The 21,269-nt window shown below is 39.8% G+C and overlaps 1 protein-coding gene and 1 pseudogene across 1 annotated transcript; both read right to left on the bottom strand.

Moving 5' to 3' along the window:
* Nucleotides 1–10,132: 10,132 nt before the first annotated feature.
* Nucleotides 10,133–11,153, bottom strand: LOC102916564 (olfactory receptor 2AG1-like). Its single transcript, XM_016009960.3, has one exon. It carries the CDS (start codon nucleotides 11,151–11,153, stop codon nucleotides 10,215–10,217), a length of 939 nt encoding a protein of 312 aa, XP_015865446.1. The 3' UTR covers nucleotides 10,133–10,214.
* Nucleotides 11,154–19,612: 8,459 nt separating this feature from the next.
* LOC102905004 (olfactory receptor 2AG1-like) lies at nucleotides 19,613–20,601 on the bottom strand (annotated as a pseudogene).
* Nucleotides 20,602–21,269: the final 668 nt, after the last annotated feature.

Below are 21,269 nucleotides of genomic sequence, written 5' to 3'. Positions count from 1 at the left end.
CTAAGAATGGCTAAGATAAAAAACACAAGTGTCAGCTCATACTAGAGAGAACGTAGAGCAAAGAGAACTTTGCTCTGTTGATGATGGGAGTGTGAACTTGTACAGCCACTTTGGAAATCAATATGGAGGTTTCTCAGAAAATTGGGAATCCATCTACCTCAGGACCGAGCAATACCCCTCTTGGGCATATACCCAAAGGACACTACCACACAAGGAAACTTGCTCAACTATGTTCCTAGCAGCTTTATTTATAGTAGCCAGAACCTGAAAGCAATGTAGATGTCCATCAAACAAAAATGGATAAAGAAAATGTGATACACTTACACAATGGAGTATTACCCAGCTTTTAAAACAATCATATCTGTTGCTGAATATTCCTTTATGCTGTATGAAGATGTGTCACTGTGATTGGTTTAATAAAGAGCTGAATGGACAACAGCTAGTCAGTAAGATGTTAGGTGGGACTTCTGGGGACAGAAAGGACTTGGAGAGGAAGAAAGGCAGAGTTGATAGCTAGATACAGAGATAGCAGGACATGCAGGAGGTGAGGTAAAGGCCACAAGACTTGTGAAAGAATGTAGATTAATAAAAATGGGTTAATTAAGTTATAAGAACTAATTATAAGCAAGCCTACACTAAGGCCAAGCTTTCATAACTAATAAGTCTCTGTGTCCTTATTTGTGAGCTGTCAGTCCAAATAAAAATCTGTATGCATCTTAGTCTGTTTGAGGGGCCCCCGATGGTGGGATCAGCATCTATCTCTGGTGCATGAGCTGGCTTTTTGGAGCACATTACCTATAGTGGGATGCCTTGCTCAGCCTTGAGGCAGCAGAAAGGGCCTTGGTCCTGCCTCAACTGAATGTACCAGGCTCTCCTGACTCCCCAGGGGTGGCCTTACCCATTTGAAGAGGTGGATGGAAGTGGGTCAGGGGGAAAAAGGCTGGGGAGGAGCAGGAGGAGGGATGAGATGGGGATCTGTGGTTGGTATGTAAAATGAATAAAAAAATTCTTAAATAAAAAAATAACAAAAAAAATTCTATCTACATATGGCATCTAACATGGGGGCTCAAATATCCAAATATAGGGCCTGAGAAAGTTCTGGACAAGGAGCCTGATGTAGTTTCTTACTCCTCTAGTCTTCAGGCAGGTTGGTGCTTGGCAGCATACAGAGGTGCAGTTACTGGCTGGGGAGTTGCAAGCTGGAGCCAGGCACCAGAACCATGTGCTAAGCTAAGCCATGTGGTTGCTGACATGGCAGTTTAAGATCTGTCTCAGGTAGTCAGAGTAGTCAGAGAATATTGCAGATGCTTAGCAAAGCCAGGTCCAGACTCAGAAAACCTCTAAAAAGGTAGAGAATGTTTAAAAACTGTGCTTAGATGCTGAAGAAAGAAAAGAAAATGAGTATAGACAGTCATAAAAATAAATGGCTTCAAAATAATAAAGTCATTAAATAAACGACTTAATGACTTTGAGAGCAAAATAATATTTTAAAAAGCCACATAAGATGGGAAATACACAGGGCATCTAGATCCTGTACGGTGTCTTGTTGACTTTAAATTTTTTGGATGCTAATGAACAGAGAATGAGAGCTGCTGAGAAGCACTGGATTGTGGAAGAAACTGCTAAATTAAACCAGCCTATATACTTTAGGGATATCTTGTATTCAAAATAGACGTTGGACAATGTGTTGCATTGGGGGATAGGTTGTGCTTTTGTTTCCACAGGAAAGAAAAAGCTATGAATTCAAGGTTAATTGAGATCAGATTTGATGGTGGTACCTCCTGAGGATCTTGGCTATAGACATGAGGGAAGAAGCCAGAAAGACTATAAGACAGGTAATGTATAAGTTGATCCCTCATCATGGGAACAGCTCTGAGACTGGATGAGACGTGATAAATATTGTTAGCTAGAGAGTCCCTATGACTTATTATTATATGCCACCCTTTTATATGGCATGGATAGAGGTTTATAGTACTGTTTGGCTATACAGTCCAAACAAACCTAAATTTAACAGATGCCTTTTATCTGCTCAAACATAAAACAAAAAAATCATCTTTAACTGACTTGTGCATACTGCACATTCTGCACATGTATTAGTGCAAATATATATGCTATCTTTAAAAGTTTGTGCATTCAGAAAAAATGGACCACATACCAATAAAGACAAATGGCCCTTGTGATCCAGACTCTTAGAATGGCTCTGTTGCAGTTTCATTAAAATTCTGCATCCAGAACATCTTCAAAGCTGCTAGCAGAGATGGCTCAGCCTCAGAGACTAACTATTCCAGCCAGAACTTCAGATAAGCCCTGCACTTTCTGATTATACAGAGACTGGACAATGAATGATACAGCTAGCTCTTCAATGACTTGACCATTATCCAATTTTTTTTCAGTGTCCCTCTAAAGATGCCATTGCTCCCACACAACAGGAAGCAGTCTAGAGAACATGATACCCCCATTACCAAGACTTTGAGTGGGTGTTTTTTGGTCATTCAGTGGGTTATGGATGTTTGTCATCATTTAGGGGAATTGGTCACAAGTTGTCATTGGTCATGGTCAGGAAAAAAGCTGAACAAAGAAGATTAGATTCATGTATCTCTTTCTGAAGAGAAAAAGTGGGGAATGTAAGATGAATTGCTAAATGGTCTTATTGATAAAAATAAAACAAACCTGGAGCTAGATATTGGGGGTAAAAACTGAAAGATCAGGGAAACAGAAAGAACCCAGCTACGTTCTTACCACTAGAAATTCTCAGCCAAAGAGAGCTACTTCCTGTATACTCACGCCTATATCCTTTCTGTGCTCTGCCACCTCACTTCCTCTCTCCACCCTGCTACATCACTTCCTCTTTCTGCCCAGCTCTATCACTTCTTGTCTGCCTGTACAGACCTCCAGACCTCTATGGTTAACTAGGGCTGGGAATAAAGGTGTATACCACTACTCTTGGCTCTGTTCCCAGTGTGGCCTTGAACTCATAGAGATCTGGATGAATCTCTGCCTCCCAGATGCTAGGATGAAAGGTGTGTTGTAAGATGAATTGCTAAATGGTCTTATCAATAAAAAACTGAGAGATCAGAAAAACAGAAAGAAGCCAGCCACTTCCCCACCACTCAGAGATCCTTAACCAAAGAGACCTACTTCCTGTATACCCATGCATATATGTTTTTCTGTTCTGCCATCTCATTTCCTCTCTCTGCCCAGCTACATCACTTCCTCTTCTTGCCCAGCTCCTGTCTTTGTTCCCAGTCATGCAGTCTGGCAATCTTCTCTTCAAAGCAGAAACCTGAAGGACCATCTTGCCTTGTTTTGGCAAAATTTAGTGGTCATTTTTCCATTGGTCCTGCATGTTCAGTCAATACAACATTTTGTCAAGCAGTCCAGACAAGAACAGTTTCTTGCCCAAACTGGTAAATTTTGCCATAAGGAAAGCAAACTCCATATGGAGTTTCTTTGATGCCCATCATCTTTTTTTTTTTTTTTGAAGTGAATCAATGCTGCCAGGAGCAGATGTATCTCACTGTCCAGAAAATCAAAGTTTTTAAAACATTTTAAATGACATATTCTGTAGGTCTTTGAAGTGTTTGAAGATTACCTATCTATCAGAAATACATCTATGTATACCTAGAAACCTTAACTAACATGGCTATCCTAGATGACTATTAATCTATATTTCTTAATTATATATTATAATTTTAAATGAGCTGCATAAACATAATACCTTAAACAAGAGTAGAAATACACAAAGTATAACAAGATTAACTTTAAATTTATATCAATAAACTAAAATCCTTAGCAATGTAAAACATTTTATCAATTCTCGCTCATATAAACCCTCCTCTTTCTTGCTAATTAGACTCCTAGCACTCCACCCGGGGCCTAGCCATGGATGTCTGCATCCAGATTCCTCAGTACGTGGATGGGGTTTCTGGCACAACTATTAGGTTGTTTGGCCATCCCATCAGCAGAGTAGGTCAGTCCCGGCTGTCTCTCGGACATTGCCAGCAGTCTTTTGTGGGGGTATCTTTTTGGATTTCTGTGGGCCTCTTTAGCACTTTGTTTCTCCCTTTTCTCATGTGGTCTTCATTTACCATGGTCTCCTATTCCTTGTTCTCCCTCTCTGTTCTTGATCCAGGTGGGATCTCCCGCTCTCTTTCCCTCGACCCTCACCGTTCATTGCTCCCACTCATGTCCAGGCTGTTCATGTAGATCTCATCCATTTCTCCGTCATTGGGTGATCCCTGTGTCTTTCTTGGGGTCCTGTTTTCCAGGTAGCTTCACTGGTGATGTGAGTAGCAGTCCAGTCATCCTTGTTCCACATCTAGTATCCTCCTATGAGTGAGTACATACCATATTTGTCTTTCTGAGTCTGGGTTACCTCACTCGGGATGATTTTTTTCTAGATCCATCCATTTGCCTGCAAACCTCATGATGTCATTGTTTTTCTCTGCTGAGTAGTATTCCATTGTGTATATGTGCCACAATTTATTTATCCATTCTTCAGTTGAAGGGCATCTAGGTTGTTTCCAGGTTTTGGCTATTACAAACAATGTTGATATAAACATAGCTGAGCAAGTGCGCTTGTGGTATGATTGAGCATTTCTTGGGTATATGCCCAAGAGTGGTATAGCTGGATCTTGGGGGAGATTGATTCCCAATTTTCTAAGAAAGCGCCATATTGATTTCCAAAGTGGTTGTACAAGCTTGCATTCCCACCAGCAGTGGAGGAGAGTTCCCCGAGTTCCACATCCTCTCCAGCATAAAGTGTCCTCAGTGTTTTTGATCTTAGCCAACTGGATCAGTCCCTCTGAATAGGTGAGACAGTTGATTGGCTTGATCTGTTTGAGAGGCATCTAGGCAGTGGTACTAGGTCCTGGGCTCGCTGCATGAGATAGCTCTTTGAAACCTGGGACTTATACAGGGACGCTTGGCTCAATCTGGGAGGAGGGGGCTGGACCTGCCTGGACTGAGTCTATCAGGTCCATCTCAGTTCTTGGGGGTGGCCTTGATCTGGAGGTGGTGGGAAAGGGGGGTGGGCTGGGGGGAAGGGGAGGAGGGCAGGAAGGGGGAGAACAAGGAAATCTGTGGCTGTTATGTAGAACTGAATAGTATTGTAAAATAAAATAAATTAATAAAACATTTTAACAAGTTGTTGCTCTTTAAAAGTAGATTTAATAATCTATCCTTTTAGCCTATGGACTACAACATAAAGATGGGAAATACACAGAGAGTCTGGATTCTGTATGTTATTGTGTTGTCTTTAATTTTTTTTTTACTATCAATGAGCAAGTGATAACTGCTAAAGACATTTGATTATGAAAGCTGCTAGATTAAACCAACCTATATATTTTGAAAATATCTTGAATTCAAAATTTAAGTCAAAAGATAGGTTAGTTTGGGAAAGAGATTCTGCTTTTATTTCCATAGGAAATAAGAGGCTATGGATTCATTTTGGGTAAAGAAAATTCAGGTTTGATCAAGGGAGACCCCTGGATATTGTAATTGTAATTCTTACTTGAGAACTGTTTTTTGTTGTATATAATCTTATTATGTTGAAGTTAAAACCCTACTTTTTAATTAGATAAAAAGGGGGAAATGCTATGGAATAATCCTCTTGTACACCATAAAGATTTATTACTCAAATTGGTTTAATAAAATGCTGGTGGGCCAGTAGCCAGGCAGGAAGTATTGACCGGGTGACCATACTAAGGATGATGGCAAGGAGAAAGGTGGAGTCAGTACTCACCATCCAGATGCAGAGTGAGCAGGAGATGAACATGCCATGCTAATAAAGGTACCACCATGTGGCAAAGTATAAATAGAAATATTAGTTAATTCTAATGTAAGAGCTAGATAGTAACAAGCCTGAGCTATTGGCTGAGAATTTACAATTAATATTCAGCCTCTGAGTCCTTCTTGGGTCTCTGACAGAGTTGAAGATGAGATAGTTATAGGTATTGTTTTCTTTGTTACCAAATTCATAAAAGAAATTCATAAGAGAGGTATAAAATATACAAGATTGAGAGACATAAAAGCCTAAATTGTTATTCTAAGAAAATGTTTTAAGGTCTAAAAAGATAATTTTAAGATGGTAGTACAAGTTGTGATAGAAAATGATTTAAGTATAAAGCTTTAAATTCATCAAGATAAGATAGATAATAAAATATTTTCTCCAAATATGCCAAATATAAATGGACTAGACATTGTGAATGTAATTCTTATATGATAATTGTTCTTATTATCGTGTATAGTTTTATTATGGTAGAATTAAAACCTTTTCTTTTATTTAGACAAAAATGGAGAAATATTGTGGAATATTCCTTTACACTATATGGAAACGTGTCACTGTGATAGGTTTAATAAAGAGCTGAATGTTTAGGTGGGACTTCTGGGGACAGAGGACTATGAGAGGAAGAAAGGCAGAGCCATCATGCAGAGGAAGCAGGTCATGCAGGAGGAAAAGTAAAAGCCATGAGCCATGTGACAGCATGTAGATTAATAGAAATGGGTTAATTTAAGTTATAAGAGCTAGTTAGAAACAAACCTAAGCTAAGGCCTAGCTTTCATAATTAGTAATAAGTCTCCATGTCATTATCCATGGATTCTTGGATATGACATGAAAGCCCCCATAGGCTCATCATAGAGAGTGACACTACTAGGAGGTTTTGCCTTGATGGAGTAGGTGTGACCTTGTTGGAGGAAGTATGTCACTGGGGGAGGGATTTGAGGTTTCAGATGTTCAAGCTAGGCCTAGTGTGACTCTCTCTTCATGTTGTCTTTGAACTGAGATGTAGAACTCACAGTTTTTTCCCCAGCACCATTTCTACCTGCACACCAGCCTGATTCGTGTCATTATGATAATGAACTAACCTCTGAAATGCAATAGAAACCCTAACTAAGATAGAAGTTTGTACCAGGGACTAGGGTATTGCTATGATAGGCCTGACCATGCTTTTGTTTGGAGGACTGTGGATTTTGGGACTTTGGATTAGAAAAGTAGTTGAATGCATTAAGTGGGGCTTAGTCAGCAACTATTAGGAAGACAGTGGTACTGAGGTTGATCAGAACTGTGGAGGCCTGGCTCAACAGGTTTCAGAGGAGATCTTTCTTGTGAAGAATGTGTTTCCATCTGCCATTGTCTGAAATATCTGCCTCAGGACAAACTGAAGAGTTATGGATTAACAGCTTTGGAGAGGACATTTCCAAACAACCTATCATTGACTGAATTTAGTGGCTAATTGTGGCCAGTCTTATGCAGATGTTTAATAAGAAGCAATCTTAGCACAGAAAAATATAAAATGTACAGTTTGAGTAGAAAAGGAGCACAGGGAAATGTAAACAAATTAAAGAAAAGCCTGATGCTAAGTGGAATAAAGGGAGCAGTGACCTTGTAGCAAGACTCCTCTCAACTAAGCTTCCAATGTGTGAAAAGGAATTAAAGAAAAGTTAAAAGGAATTAAAGAAAAACTTAGGGCTAGGCATGATGGACACATTTTTAATCCCAGTACTCAGTATGCAGAGGCTGACAGATCTCTAAGTTCAAGCCCAGCCTGGTCTACAGAGTGAGTTCCAGGACAGCCAAGCTTAGGCAGTGAAGGAAATCATTGAAAAAAGAAGGCTAGTAAAAATGTATTTGAATAATGGGTCATGTTCCAGCCCCAGCAATCAGAATTTGGAAGCTTCAGTCATGTGGTTCTGGCTTTAGAGTCAAGGCTGTAAAAGGCTTATGGAATCTCCCATCTCAACTAAGAAAGGCTTCTGAGACAAGGTGTGTGGCAATGTTGTCACTGCATGGAAACCTGGAAAGGCCATTGTGTATAGCTGTGAAGGTGAGTCCTTTATTGCCTTGGATACCCTAAGATGTTGGGGATAACAGCATTGCAGGATACCTGCCAAGGAAAGCTGCTAACAGGGAGTAGAATCAGCCTCAGAGAAAGTGTGTTGCAGTCAACACAGGTGAAAAGAGTTGGAGATCTGAAGAATGCTTACACATTGGGCATGGAGACACAGAGTTTAGTGTTTTTTTTCCCAGCTGGTTTTCCATTTTGCTTTGGCCTGGTATTTCCTCAGTATGCTCCTTTTCCTCCTTTTTGGGACAGTAATGTATATTCTGTGTCATTTTTATTTAGAGATGATTACAGTTAGGAGATTGCATGAGTCTCAGAAGAGACTTTGGACTTTTGAACAAGGTTGAGACTGTGGTAGACTATGGAGAATTTTAAAGTTGGTCTGAATGCATTTCTGCATTACTATATGGCTGCAAGCCTACGGAGTTCAGGGAGTGGAATGTGGTGGTTTGAATGAAAATGGCCCCTATAAGTCTATAGGGAGTGGTATATTAGGAGGTGTGGCCTTGTTGGAGGAAATGTGTCATAGGGTGGGCTCTGAGGTTTCAGATGCTCAAGCCAGGCCCAGTATGACTCTCTCTTCCTATGTCTTCAGATTCAGATCTAGAACTCTCAGTTATTTCTCTAGCACCATATCTGCCTGCATACTACCATGCTTCCTGCCATGATGATAATGGACTAGACCTCTGAACTGTAACCTATCCCCAATTAAGTGCTTTCCTTTATGAGAGTTGCCATGGTCATTGTGTCTCTTCACAGCAATAGAAACCCTAAGGCATCCAAGTATTAGGTACCACCTTATTAAACACCACAGACTAACAAATTAAAAAGCCCAATACTAGGAATGGATTATCTTTATTGTAGTTATTGGCCAGTAAGGTCTCATTATGCTTGGTATTGCTGTTGCTCTTGGTAACTCTCCAGAACTTTATGGCCAACAATTGGTTATTAAAGACACCACATACTTGGATCATAGAACATGTAGAAATCAAACTGGTATTGACCTGGAAGCTTCTCTATTCTTGCTTTGTTAGTGACACAATAGTAAAACAGGAAGAAAGGAACTATCAGTCTTACTTTGTCTTAGACCTTGTGAGCTATGATAATGACCTGTCTGGTGATACATGCCTACTGTGCAATAGTGGCATGAAAGTCATGGAAGTAACCAAGAACTTTTGGATAGGACTTAAGTCTCACTCCACAAAATTCAGCACATACATGGCACAGTTATTGGGATCAAGAATTTGTTGTTAGATTGCTCATCGGGCCTATGAGAGAACCTACTATTATCATTCTACTGAAGAGAGTATTAAACCATTAACCTGACTTATCTTTATATCCATAGACCATGCACCTCTCTAACCTCATCAGAGAAGCTTCGTTTTGAAGTAGATATCAATTAACACAAAGACCCACAATTTTCAAAGGTACAAAGAATAGGAGAATGTGGAATGGTCAGCCCTTATTGAAATATCTCTATCACAACCCCTTCCACCAAAGCTTCAGACATCATTGTAGAAGAGTGGGTAGAAAAACTGTAGAAGGCAGGGGAGGTAGATGATTACAAAGAAACAGTGCTTTCCAGAAACAACAGAATAGTTGCATATAGGAACTCACAGTGGTTTTTGACAGCATGCACAAGACTTGTACAAGCTCAGGCTAGACAAAATCCCAGCAAAGGAGTGATCATTTTCAATAACAACAAAGGAACTAGTTATTTTACAAAACATCCAATGTAACGGCATGTACTACCACTTACAATATTCAGTGCAATTTTGTATTATAACTGTTAAAATTGATGATGTAATCATTATATTGCAGAGACCTTACTGAAATTGTGTATGTGTATTGTCTTACTCAGACCTCACAACAAAGCTATGATATAGATGTTTTATTACAATGAGGTTGTAACTTAAAGACCTTGGTTCAAAAGGTTATGTACACGTTCAAAGCTATACACAAATATGAGGCACTGAATTCCAAACCTTGTACTCTGACATCAAACCTGAGTATCCCATTATTACTCTGTAAGGCCAACATATAATAAGGAGAAGAACATCCCAGTGTGCCAACAGGTGAAATAACCTTTTACGGTGACATAACTCACTAAGATGATTGCCTGAATCCAAAGTGGAATAATTCACATAAATATGCATTGAGGTTGTATCTAGGTAATTATCCCATAAAATATCTCATGGAGAAAAGATTTACACAGTATTTAACCAGAGTAGTTTAATTCCTGTACTTCAAAATAAACAGATGCACTTTTTATTGACTTGATTTATCCAGGAGTATTAAATTCATAGCTGAAAGCTGACTGAGGAGGAAGTTTAGAAGGTGGCTATTAGAAAGAACTACCAAGAAAGTAGATTAGGTTGGCAACAACCATTTTCCAAGAATTCTCCTTAAAGCCCCAGTGACTTCCTTATTCCTCAGGCTATAGATGAGGGGATTCAGAGCTGGAGTGACAATAGTATAGAAAACAGAGAGGACATTATCTTGTTTGGGACTGTGGAATTGACTGGGAAGAACATACATGAAGGAAGCACCCCCATACCACATCCCAACCACAATCAGGTGGGAAGAACAGGTGACAAGGGCTTTCTTCCTGCCCTCATGTGAGGGCATGTGGAGTACAGTGAAAAGAATTCGCACATAAGAGGCTAGGATAACAGCAAGAGGGAGAATCAACACAGAGACACCTGTCAAATAAACCATAAGCTCATATGTGGATGTATCTGCACATGCCAGCTTCAGCAAAGGAGGTATCTCACAGAACAGGTGTCTGATCTCCCTAGATTTGCAGAAGGGATACTGCATAGTGTAGATGGTAAATACTAGGGCCATCAGGGATGCCAGGATCCATGATGTGGCTACCATAAACCAGCAGACACTTGGCCTCATGAAGATCATGTAATTCAGAGGGTGACAAATGGCCACATACCTGTCATAGGCCATAAAGGCCAGAAGGAGGTCCTCTGCACCACCCAGTGCCAGTTCTAGAAACATCTGAAAGGCACAACCTCCAAAGGAGATAGTGTTGTCTTTGAGCAGAAAATCCATGATAGCCTTGGGAGTGATGACTGATGTCAGGAGGAGGTCCATGAGAGAAAGCTGCCCAAGTAGAAGGTACATGGGCACATGGAGCCGCACATCCATGGTGATGACCAGGAGCAGCAGTCCATTGCTAGTCAAAGCCAATGTGTACAGGGTTGTGATTGTAGCACAGAGCAGTTCAGGAGAGCCACTGTCATCCAGAATCCCCACCAAAATGAAGCCACTTCCCAAGGTGGAGTTCCAGAATTCCATTTTGAATGATATCTTTAGTTATCTAGAAGTAGATGAGTCAATGAAATTTTATTAATATAGACCTAATTTTTTATGTTAGCGCCTTGAGACTCCAATAATAAAATGCTATCTTTCTCATGTATAAATAATTTTCCTTGTTGATATTCAAATTCCTGACTTCTAATTGTATCTTAATAAAACCTCTGAAGATGGGTATTAAAATTACTACTGGAAAGGAAGGACTCAGCTCTAGACTTTGATCTCATAAGGAAAAACACATAGATGTCTGAGTACGGCCATACACAGATATATTGTTACAGAAATACACTGGGTGCAACACTACAGCAGAACTCATGGATAGATGACATCAGCACTCATAGAAGTACTAGTAAGGAGCACACAATGATATACTAGTACATCATTGCACATACATGTTCTAGTAGAGCACATAACACATTTCTATTATTAAAGCATTATGTAATGTTATCTTTGCAAAAACTGTTGTACTATTCCTACGGTGTAAAGTAATGTGTATTTACAACAAAGCAGATGAATGTACTTGTGGGGTCTGAGCATGCCTTTATCAGTCCTAAAACAGAGCAGTTGAAATGACAATGGAACTCAAAGCAAGAGCAAATCTGATACTGTACTTTAAGCCTTTAAGTTCTGATTTGGACTCTTTATATTGCCATAACATGCTAATAGGCTACACATTTAATTAAATTAGAGAAAAATTCCTTACCTCAGGTGAGGAGAGGGCTAGCTGCCTGACCACCTCTGCTCCACTTCAGCTGCATGAAGATGGAGGGTATTCAGTGGAAAGGAGGGCAGAAGTGGTTTTTCAGTGGTTTGTTTTGCTAAGTTGGTTAAGTATGTATGGGAGGAATTCTTATAATGTCAGGTGTCAGGGTTGTTATCCCTTCCTTTAATCTGCAGATATTCTCTGGAGACAGACATGGGGGTAGCCAGGCAGCTAACATTCTTTGGTTAGTGTCCTATGGATCAAGATGTCTTCCAGTTCTGACACCTGAGAATGAGTAGAAACTGTTTCTGTTTAACAGGTTGCATAGAAGGAAATCCTCTAGCTCCACATTATTTATCCAACTTGTCTTGGGTCTAGATGCTCAGATTTCTTTATTCCTGTTTCCCTGTGGTAGCAATGATCAAAGGTATATGAAAGAAAGTAGAAATTGGAAGAGATGTCCAAAGGGCCCCACCTAAATGCACTGAAGGACAAAAGTAAGCTGAGGCTTTGTTGAGAAGCACATTACTTTGCTTTCTAAGCTTGTGGCGTCCTCTCTTGCCTCTTCTATTGCTGTCTTCAGAGAGACTTACCTACCAGAGGAAATGGTCTCCCCTGGAAACATTAGTCTAGGGAATGGTAAATTAATGAATCCTCTTGGGTGTGTTTTCTAGCTTGTTTTTCTGAGCTTTCTGTATCTGGATCATGTCTGACGCTACAGGTTTCTTTCACAATGAATGAATGCAGGAGCCATCAAGAAAATAAGCAAAAAATGGAACCAATACTAAAGTACAATAATAAGGGATGTTGTAAAAATGATCAAAATAAATGATGTTCTTGTATGAAAATGAAGCCTATTCCTTTATATGATGACAACAGCTAATAACAATTTAAGAGGCAAAAATATGCCAGGTAGTGGTGGTACATGCCTTTGATCGTAGCACTCAGGAAGGCAGAGGCAGGTGGATCTCTTTGAGTTCAAATCCCGACTGATCTACAGAGTGAGTTCCAGGACAGCCAGAGCTACACAGAGAAACCCTGTCTGGACAAACGAGAGAGAGAGAGAGAGAGAGAGAGAGAGAGAGAGAGAGAGAGAGAGAGAGAGAGAGAGAGAGAGAGAGAGAGAGAGGAGTGCTCAGTATAACAAATAAGAAAAATTACACAATTTACAGAAATATATAAAATTACATATATATATATTTGTTTAAATGTGCTCTCAGGGAAGAAATGAGAGACTCCCAGAAGATGAGAATTTATTGCATAAAGGCAAGACTTACACTCACTAAAGGAACTCCTAAAATTGACAGAGAAAATTGACAAACACAGACTTAAAAATCATAATGGAGAAGTGGCAATTCCATGTTAGGGCAGAACATTAGGCAAGGAACTGATGCACTATCCACAAATTCTAATAATTATAGCAGAAAAAAATCAAAATCAATAAAACTCAGTTTTATAGTAAATTCACTAATTATTTTAGTATTTCTCCTATTGAACTTGGGTAGCAATTTTCTTATTTGTGTTATTTTTGTAACCAGCAAATGGAAATATTGATTTAATTTTCTTAAATTTTAAAATAAACAGCAATGGACCCTCAAGCAGTATTTCTTAGCATTTCCTTGTGTAATGAGTGACTAAAAGGAGTCTGAGGAAGGAACTTGGTAAGAGGTAGGGGTAGCCTGATCTAGAGCATTGATAGCTGAGGCAGGCACTGCCTGAGCAGCTGAGTCCTGTGGACATTGACTACATAGACACATGCCCATGTGAATGTCTGTGCAGCGGGATAGGTAGGAAAAACAGAACTGAATCTGTTGTGGAAGGTACAAAGTGATGTTAAGAGGCCAATGAAGGAAGACCTGATATTAGCACATGACCTTGGTTACCTCCTGTAGCTGATAATAGTGCACACAAGAAGCAAGCACAGGGAGGAATGAAGAATGGAACTCTTAACAGAACCTGTGAGATATCTGTTTTTGCTTGACTGAAGCTCCACAAAGAGTTTTATTGTTCTTGGCTAGGTATCATCACTATGTATTATGTCTATAAGTTCCTATGCAAGGCAATGTGGGCTAGAAGAAGACCTCAGACCCAATAGCATGTTTAATGGGTAAGGTGTGCAGACATGCCAAGCCAGGGGATTTCCATTGAAAGATTCAGTAAGATCCAAGTTCTATCACAGCTCACCCCCATTCACATGGGAGTTAGCCTTTTGGTGTGGGCCTAGGGTCCCCTATTTCAACTATTCTCATCCTGTAAGAAAGCACATATTTCTATTGCTACTTCATAACTGTAATTTTGCTATTGTGTGACCTTTCAGTTTCTAAGTCCACCATAAATATGTATATTCTGGTGGTCACAACCCTCAGAATGAGAACAACTGTCCTAGTTCTTCCTTGCTACCCACTTCAGCCACTTCTTCAAGCCCATCTTCGTTCCTTTGTGACTCCCTGCCTATTCTGAAGAATCACTTCTCTATCAAGGACATCACAGCCACTATACTTGGCTGTGACCCAGGTAGACTACCTGTGCCCTCTACCCTTCCACTGTCCTGGTCTCTCGAGTCCTCTTAGACCTGCTTCTGCATGCCCGCTTAGCCTTTCCTCCTAGCCCACCTCCATTCACTTCAGACTCACTGCTGTCCATAGTCAGAAACAAGGTATCTTTGTCACATTTCCTGGAGAAGTACTCCAAATTCTGCTTAAGAGAATTTCAGACTCAGAATCCTTCACTTGCCTACTAGCCTATCACTCAACCAAACTTCTGAACCAATCTGAGCCTGCTTGGAGTTGAAACCCAGAGTTCCAACTATAATTCCAGACCTGGTAATAGCTGGGGGCTGAATCCTAAAACCCAGTGAAACTCAAAGACTGAGAAGCAAGCATCATTCTTCTGGTCCACAACTGTCTGATTGGAGCACACCCACCAAAGATGAGACCAGGTAACTACATCAAGAAAACCACAAACATCAAAGCTCCAGATGCCTAAATTACAACACAAAACACAAATATGAACAACCAAGACAGTGTGCCTTCTTCAGAAGCCAACAATCTTACTGCAATAATCCCTATGACAAGCAATTTGACCGAGGTGGCTGAGGCACAAGACCAGGACTTCAAACTATCAATTATAAACATGTTCAAAGACCTTAAGGAGGAAGTGAATAAAATGCCTCAAATAGTTGAATAAAATATTGAAAACAACTTAATGTATGAAAGTGGAAATAGAATCACCAACAAAAACCCAAAATGAATTAAAACTTGAAATGAAAAATCTAGGAATTCAACAAAAGTCTCAGAAGTAAGCCTTACTAACAGATTACAAGACATGGAAGAGAGAATTTTAGATATTGAGGACAATGGAGAAGTGGAAAGCTCACCAAAAAAAATATATTAAATCTAAAAATATCCAGGCACAAGATATACAGGAAACTTGGGACACATGAAAAGACTATGAACAGTAGACATGGAGGAAGGAGAAGAAACCCAAGTTGAAGGCACAGAAATTATTTTAACAAAATAATAGAATAACATAGCCTCTTGATTAGGGGTGAGGCCCAACGTCCACTTCCCCCTCACAATGCTGGCAACCTGTCTTGCTTGAACCTGTGCAGATCTTGTGCATGCTGCTATAGTCTCTGTTAGTTCGTTTGTACACCAGTTATGCTGTGTTTGAAAGACACTGTTTCCTTGGAGTCATTCATCACTTGTGACTCTTCCAGTCTTTATACCTTTTCTTCCACATAGATCCCTGAGGCTCCAGGGAAGGTTTAATGAAGACCTCTCATTTAGAACTGAGTGTTCCAATGTCTTTTACTTGCTTCACATTGTCCAGTTTTGTGTCTATGTGTTAATTTCCATCTACTTCTAGCAGAAGCTTCTCTGATGTGGGTTGGGAGAGGCAGTATGCCATTGGGAGTCATTGTACTGCTTTATTTCCTTACTCCAATAATAAGGTTTCCCCTAAGCCCAGGAACTATTTAGTCTCAGGTTCTTACTTCAGCAGTGTCAGGTATTTAGATTCCATCTAATGGAGTGCACTCTAGAGTCAATCAAAAATTGGTTGATTACTCTTATAATATTTGTATATCTTAATTTAATGCCAACATATACAAAAAAAAGCAAGATTCAGATTTCAGGGACAGCATTTCCACAGGTTCTGTTTCCTAGGAATATGAAACTATCAAAATACACCCAGAGCAAGATGTGGATTCACTCTTACTGAGGAACAATGATGTTACACAGTGTTTGGTTTTCCTTGAGCAGCCCTTCTAATATATCTTCCCCCATAATCCAACTGTGCTATCTTAAATCATAGATCTACATAGAAGTGGAAATGTGAGAATCTGATAATTTTTTAGATTAAATATTGACAAGTGACCACTCCCTCATCCCTCCTCAATTTCACAAATCAGGGAAATGAGAATCTCTGTCAGAGTCTGCAGAGTCTCTCAAGAGCTTCCAACCTCTTGGACCCCTGATCGGTGTTGCCACGGGGAGGCCTAATAGTTGTGTTCAGGCATAGCAATTCTCACTCATGGAGTGGTCTCTATGAGTGTCTGAGGTCAAGAGTTCTCTTCTTGAGGATGATGTTTCCATACAGAGCCATCTCCCCAGTTGCAACAACAGCATATGCCTTTTAGGCATGTTCATAAAATTGAAATATTCATATCTTCATCAGGGCTTTCTTGCAGTCAGCCTTGAGCAGAAGGAATTCATAATGGTTCCATACAGGGGTGTGCATGCCTCTCTTCTTGTCTCTGGGCACCACTCCATGACAGCAGTCAGGCTTTCTACAAAGGTATCCAGGTTCAGCACCTTCATCACTGCCTCCAGGAGCTGTGTCCAGGCTATCTGCTTGTATCTCTATGGACCCACATTGATAGATGGAGAAGGTAGGGAAGTTAGCATCTACAAGAACTGCTTTGCCCTTCTCAGAGAGTTCTGTGGCCTATGCCAGTTGCAGCCTTTAGCTCAGCTCTTTCCTGAAGCATCTGGGTAGCTTCCCACTTTGAAGGTTAAGGTGACTTCTTGTGTCCCCAGCTTTTCTGAGATGCTGTTAATCAAGGGCTCCAGCTCTGATTTTACCTCTGCCAGAGTCTATGTTGCTAGCTCTCCACATGCTCACTAATCTCATCTACAAAAGCAGATTTTATGTTTGCTTTATTTCATATTTTTAGATTTATTCTTTTTTGTTAAAATCCATTCTTTTATAATTTTACATATATATGCAACAATCAAGAATGATTAAACCCCTTATTACCCCCCTCAAATTCCCTTCAGATCCTTTCTCAGAAAAACCCCTCCTGATTTCATGTCATCTTCATGTTTTAATAACCCACTAAGCCCAATTACTGCTATCAGTATGTGCATGGCATGGAGACATCCATAGGAGCATGTGTAATTTACCAGTGACAAAATTCCTAAAGCATAATGATTTTCTTCCCACAGAAGCTATCAAAAATACTAAATTGACAAGAAAACAATGTATATTGTCATTTTTTCCTATTTTCCAAATTTCAAATCTCATCAATTATGGATGAAGACTTCTGAGTTCCTTTAACATACTTGATGGAATCTTAGCAGTCTTGAACTTGTCAAGTCTTGTAGTGAAAACTGTAGTTACTATGAGTTTATTGATACAATGACTATACAGGCACAGAGTTAGCAGCAAAGCCCCAGCAGAACTAAAAACAGCACTCTTTACATTGTACTTGATTACTCTAAGGACATGGTAAGACTCAACTGCTGAAGACAAGACACACTTTGATATAGTACATATAGGAATCTTTTTGAAACTGACTGTGAATCTCCCTCTCTGCTGGCTAGCTTTTAGTATCAGGGTGCTTTGAAGGCTGTTCAGGGAGGAAAAAGACCAATGGTATTACCAAGAGCTGAACACTGCATCTATGATACTGACTTGTCAGGCACAAGGTGCCCATTAGTACAATAGTGGCATGACTATCATGGGGTAATGATCTTATTTCTGATTGGATGTGAGATCTGTTCCATGGGACAAATTTATGCCTAGAACTGTAATCCTAGTCAATATCCAATTGCTTCAGAGGTCATAAACCCAAGGATAGCAGTAGCTGCTATTGTTATTTTGTGAATGGTCATGTTATTAAACTGATTTCTAAATTTTTGTGTCTATACCTCTGCACCTTGGTCTACCTCAACTTCTGTAAGAGAAACTTCTTTTTCTAGAGGAAGCAACTAATGTAGAGATTCATAAATAGTTAAAGTATTGATAAGTGTCTGTGATTGCCAGGCCCGAAGTGGGAAATCTCTGAGGCTTGGGGAACATATGCTATAATCATGCAGAGCCAGAAGGTTGATAGGTGTGTTGTTTTCTTTCTTGTTGGTAGACATTTTTCCTGGAGTGACATAGACTCAATATGACTTTATTTGCATTTCTCTGGTAGATAAAGATGTTGACCATCAGTTCTCCTGAGTCAATATTTTAATACAGTGCTCAGAAGGATTTTCTGATGTGGATAGTAGATATAAAGAAACATCCTGATGGGTTTAGCCCTTCACTTCCCTAGGATCCTGCCCAAGACATCTGCTAAATCATCTGCATCCATTTCCTTCCATGTAGATTTCTGGCAATGGTAATAACTGGGCTGTTTTGTCCCATGATACAAATGACAGTCTCTCTCTCTCTCTCTCTCTCTCTCTCTCTCTCTCTCTCTCTCTCTCTCTCTCTCTCTCTCACACACACACACACACACACACACACATTCACACACACTTCTGCAACACCATGCCATAAGAAACCCCTCCTCCTTCTTTGGCATCTGAATCTTTTCAGCTCCAAAAGTAATTCCAGAAGAGTTGGGGCTGTCTAGAAACTTCCCTTTTGAATTTATGGATATAGGCTCTGTTTCGTATTTAGGCAATATGTGAGGCTGTATGCCTTGAGAAAAAGCAACACAAGCTTACTGCTGTTTCTTAGATTCTCTAGTTCCTTAGGCTTCAGATCTCACTCATTCTTATCTGTACTCTAGACATCTTGTACAAGAAGCCACCTTGCAAGTTTGGGCACATTTCTGTTATTGTTTCTCCCTGGCTAGGCCCCAGGTGCTAGAATTCTTGGTAAGGATTTCCTAAAAAAAGTTGTTAATGCTTACCTTTTGTTTCCCTGAATTTTTCTGGATTCTTAAAATCTAATATTGACCTTCAAATTACTAGTACCTCAAAGCAGGGCTATATACTGTTGTTTGAAGTTCTTCACCTGTATATATCTGTACAATAATGAAAATATCACAGAAAAGCCAAATGAAATCAATTAAAAATTTAAACATATTCAGCACTAGTATTGATGAAACACTACCATTATATTTTTATGAATGAATGCCCTCAACCTAAGATAATCAAAGTGTAATCACAGAGCAACAGGCATGCACATGCACATGAGCACCTCAATCATCTCTAATAATCTTTGAGCCACCACTTGAAATTACTTTCTGTAGTTCTTGGTCTAATATGATATAATGTCTCAGGGTTCAGGTCCAGTGAGTACTTCCCTTTAGAATTTTTAATGTAAACAGCTATGTTATATAATAGAGACACAGAAGAGAAACTCTAAACAGTGTAAATATTATACTATTCACCTTGTGAAGAGACTATCCAAAGGGTTATTTAAAAGATTGTTGCATTGTCATGTTTCTTAATCAAAAGATACATGTTTTAATTGTCCAGTTTTTTTCTAGGAGTATTAAATTCATAGTAGAAATCTTCTAAGGATAAGGAGAAATTAAGTTTGGAAGTGTAATATTGGAACTCTCTTGATGTGATGGCAACAAATATTTCCCAGGACTCTTCTTAAAGCCTCAGTCACTTCTTTATTTCTCAGGCTATAGATGAGGGGGTTGAGAGCTGGGCTGACAATTGTGTAGAAAACAGAAAGGATATTATCTTGCTTAGGATTGTGGTAGGAACTGGGTAGAACATATATAACTATGAGAGCTCCATAGTACATGCCCACGACAGTCATGTGTGAAGAGCAGGTAACAAGGGCTTTCTTCCTGCCCTCATTTGAGGGCATGTGGAGTACAGTGTACAAAATCCATGCATAAGAGAAAAAGATGGCAGAAAGAGGGAGAATTAACATGAGCACACCCACAAAATAAACCACAAGCTCATAACTAGAAGTGTCTGCACAGGCCAGCTCCAGCAAAGGAGGAATCTCACAGAACAGATGTCTGATCTCCCTAGATTTGCAGAAAGAATAATTCATGGTGGTGATGGTAAGTACCAGGGCTATCTTGACTGCCAGAATCCATGATGTGGCAACCATTAGCCAGCAGACTATTGGCCTCATTAAGATTGTGTAGTTCAAGGGATGACAAATAGCTACATACCTGTCATAGGCCATGAAGGCCAAAAGGAGGTCTTCTGCACCACCAATTGCCAATTCCAGGAACATCTGAAGGGCACAACCTTCAAAGGAGATAGTGTTGTCTTTGAGCAGATAATCCATTATAGCCTTGGGAGTGATGACTGATGTTAAGAGGAGGTCCATGAGAGAGAGCTGGCCAAGCAGAAAATACATGGGCACATGGAGCCGGGCATCCATGGTGATGATCAGGAACAGCAGTCCATTGCTAATCAGAGCCAATGTGTACAGGGCTGTAATTGTGGCACAGAGGAGTTCAGGAGAGCCACTGTCATCCAGAATCCCCACCAAGATGAAGCCACTTCCCAAGGTAGCATTCCAGAATTCCATTCTGCTAGGTTTCTTTGATTTCCTAGAAAAAGATGGCTTGGTGAAATTTTGTTAATATGGACTCCAGGTTGTAGTATAAGAAACCCCTTATGATACCAACATAACTCCAAAAAGATGACAGCTTTCATTCTTTATTTCCAAATTTCTGGCTTTAAATTGCACTTGATGAAAGTTCTAAAGACAGGTGTTGATATTACTGACTAGAATGTGGTACTAAGCTCTAAACCATAACACAGAAATTTTATTAGTCTATTGGTATTTAAATATCTATTGGTATTTAGAAAAAACTAAAATAGTGAGACTGAAAGGGCAATAAAATCCAAATCAATGGGACACTAATACTCTAGTTTAAGTCTTTGGAGGTATATCATGAATCTCAATTGGTCTTAATAAAAGCCCAGAGTCAAATATCAGAGTGAAAGCTGAAAGATCAGAGAAGCAGAGCAGCCAGCCACTAGTTCTTACCTCTACCATATCCTCAGCCTGAAAGGGGGATGAGCTCTTTTCTCCTCTTGCCTTATATTTACTTTTCCCTGCCCAGCCATATCACTTCCTATATCAACCTGGGACTAAACTGGTGGGATTAAAGGCATGAGATCCCAAGTGTTGGGATCAAAAGTGTGTGCCACCACTGCCTGGCTCTGTTTCTCTTTTAGACTGGATCAATC

This window comes from Peromyscus maniculatus, chromosome 1, assembly GCF_049852395.1.
Source record: "Peromyscus maniculatus bairdii isolate BWxNUB_F1_BW_parent chromosome 1, HU_Pman_BW_mat_3.1, whole genome shotgun sequence".
NCBI lineage: Eukaryota > Metazoa > Chordata > Mammalia > Rodentia > Cricetidae > Peromyscus > Peromyscus maniculatus.
This window is presented reverse-complemented; position numbering and strand designations above follow the sequence as displayed.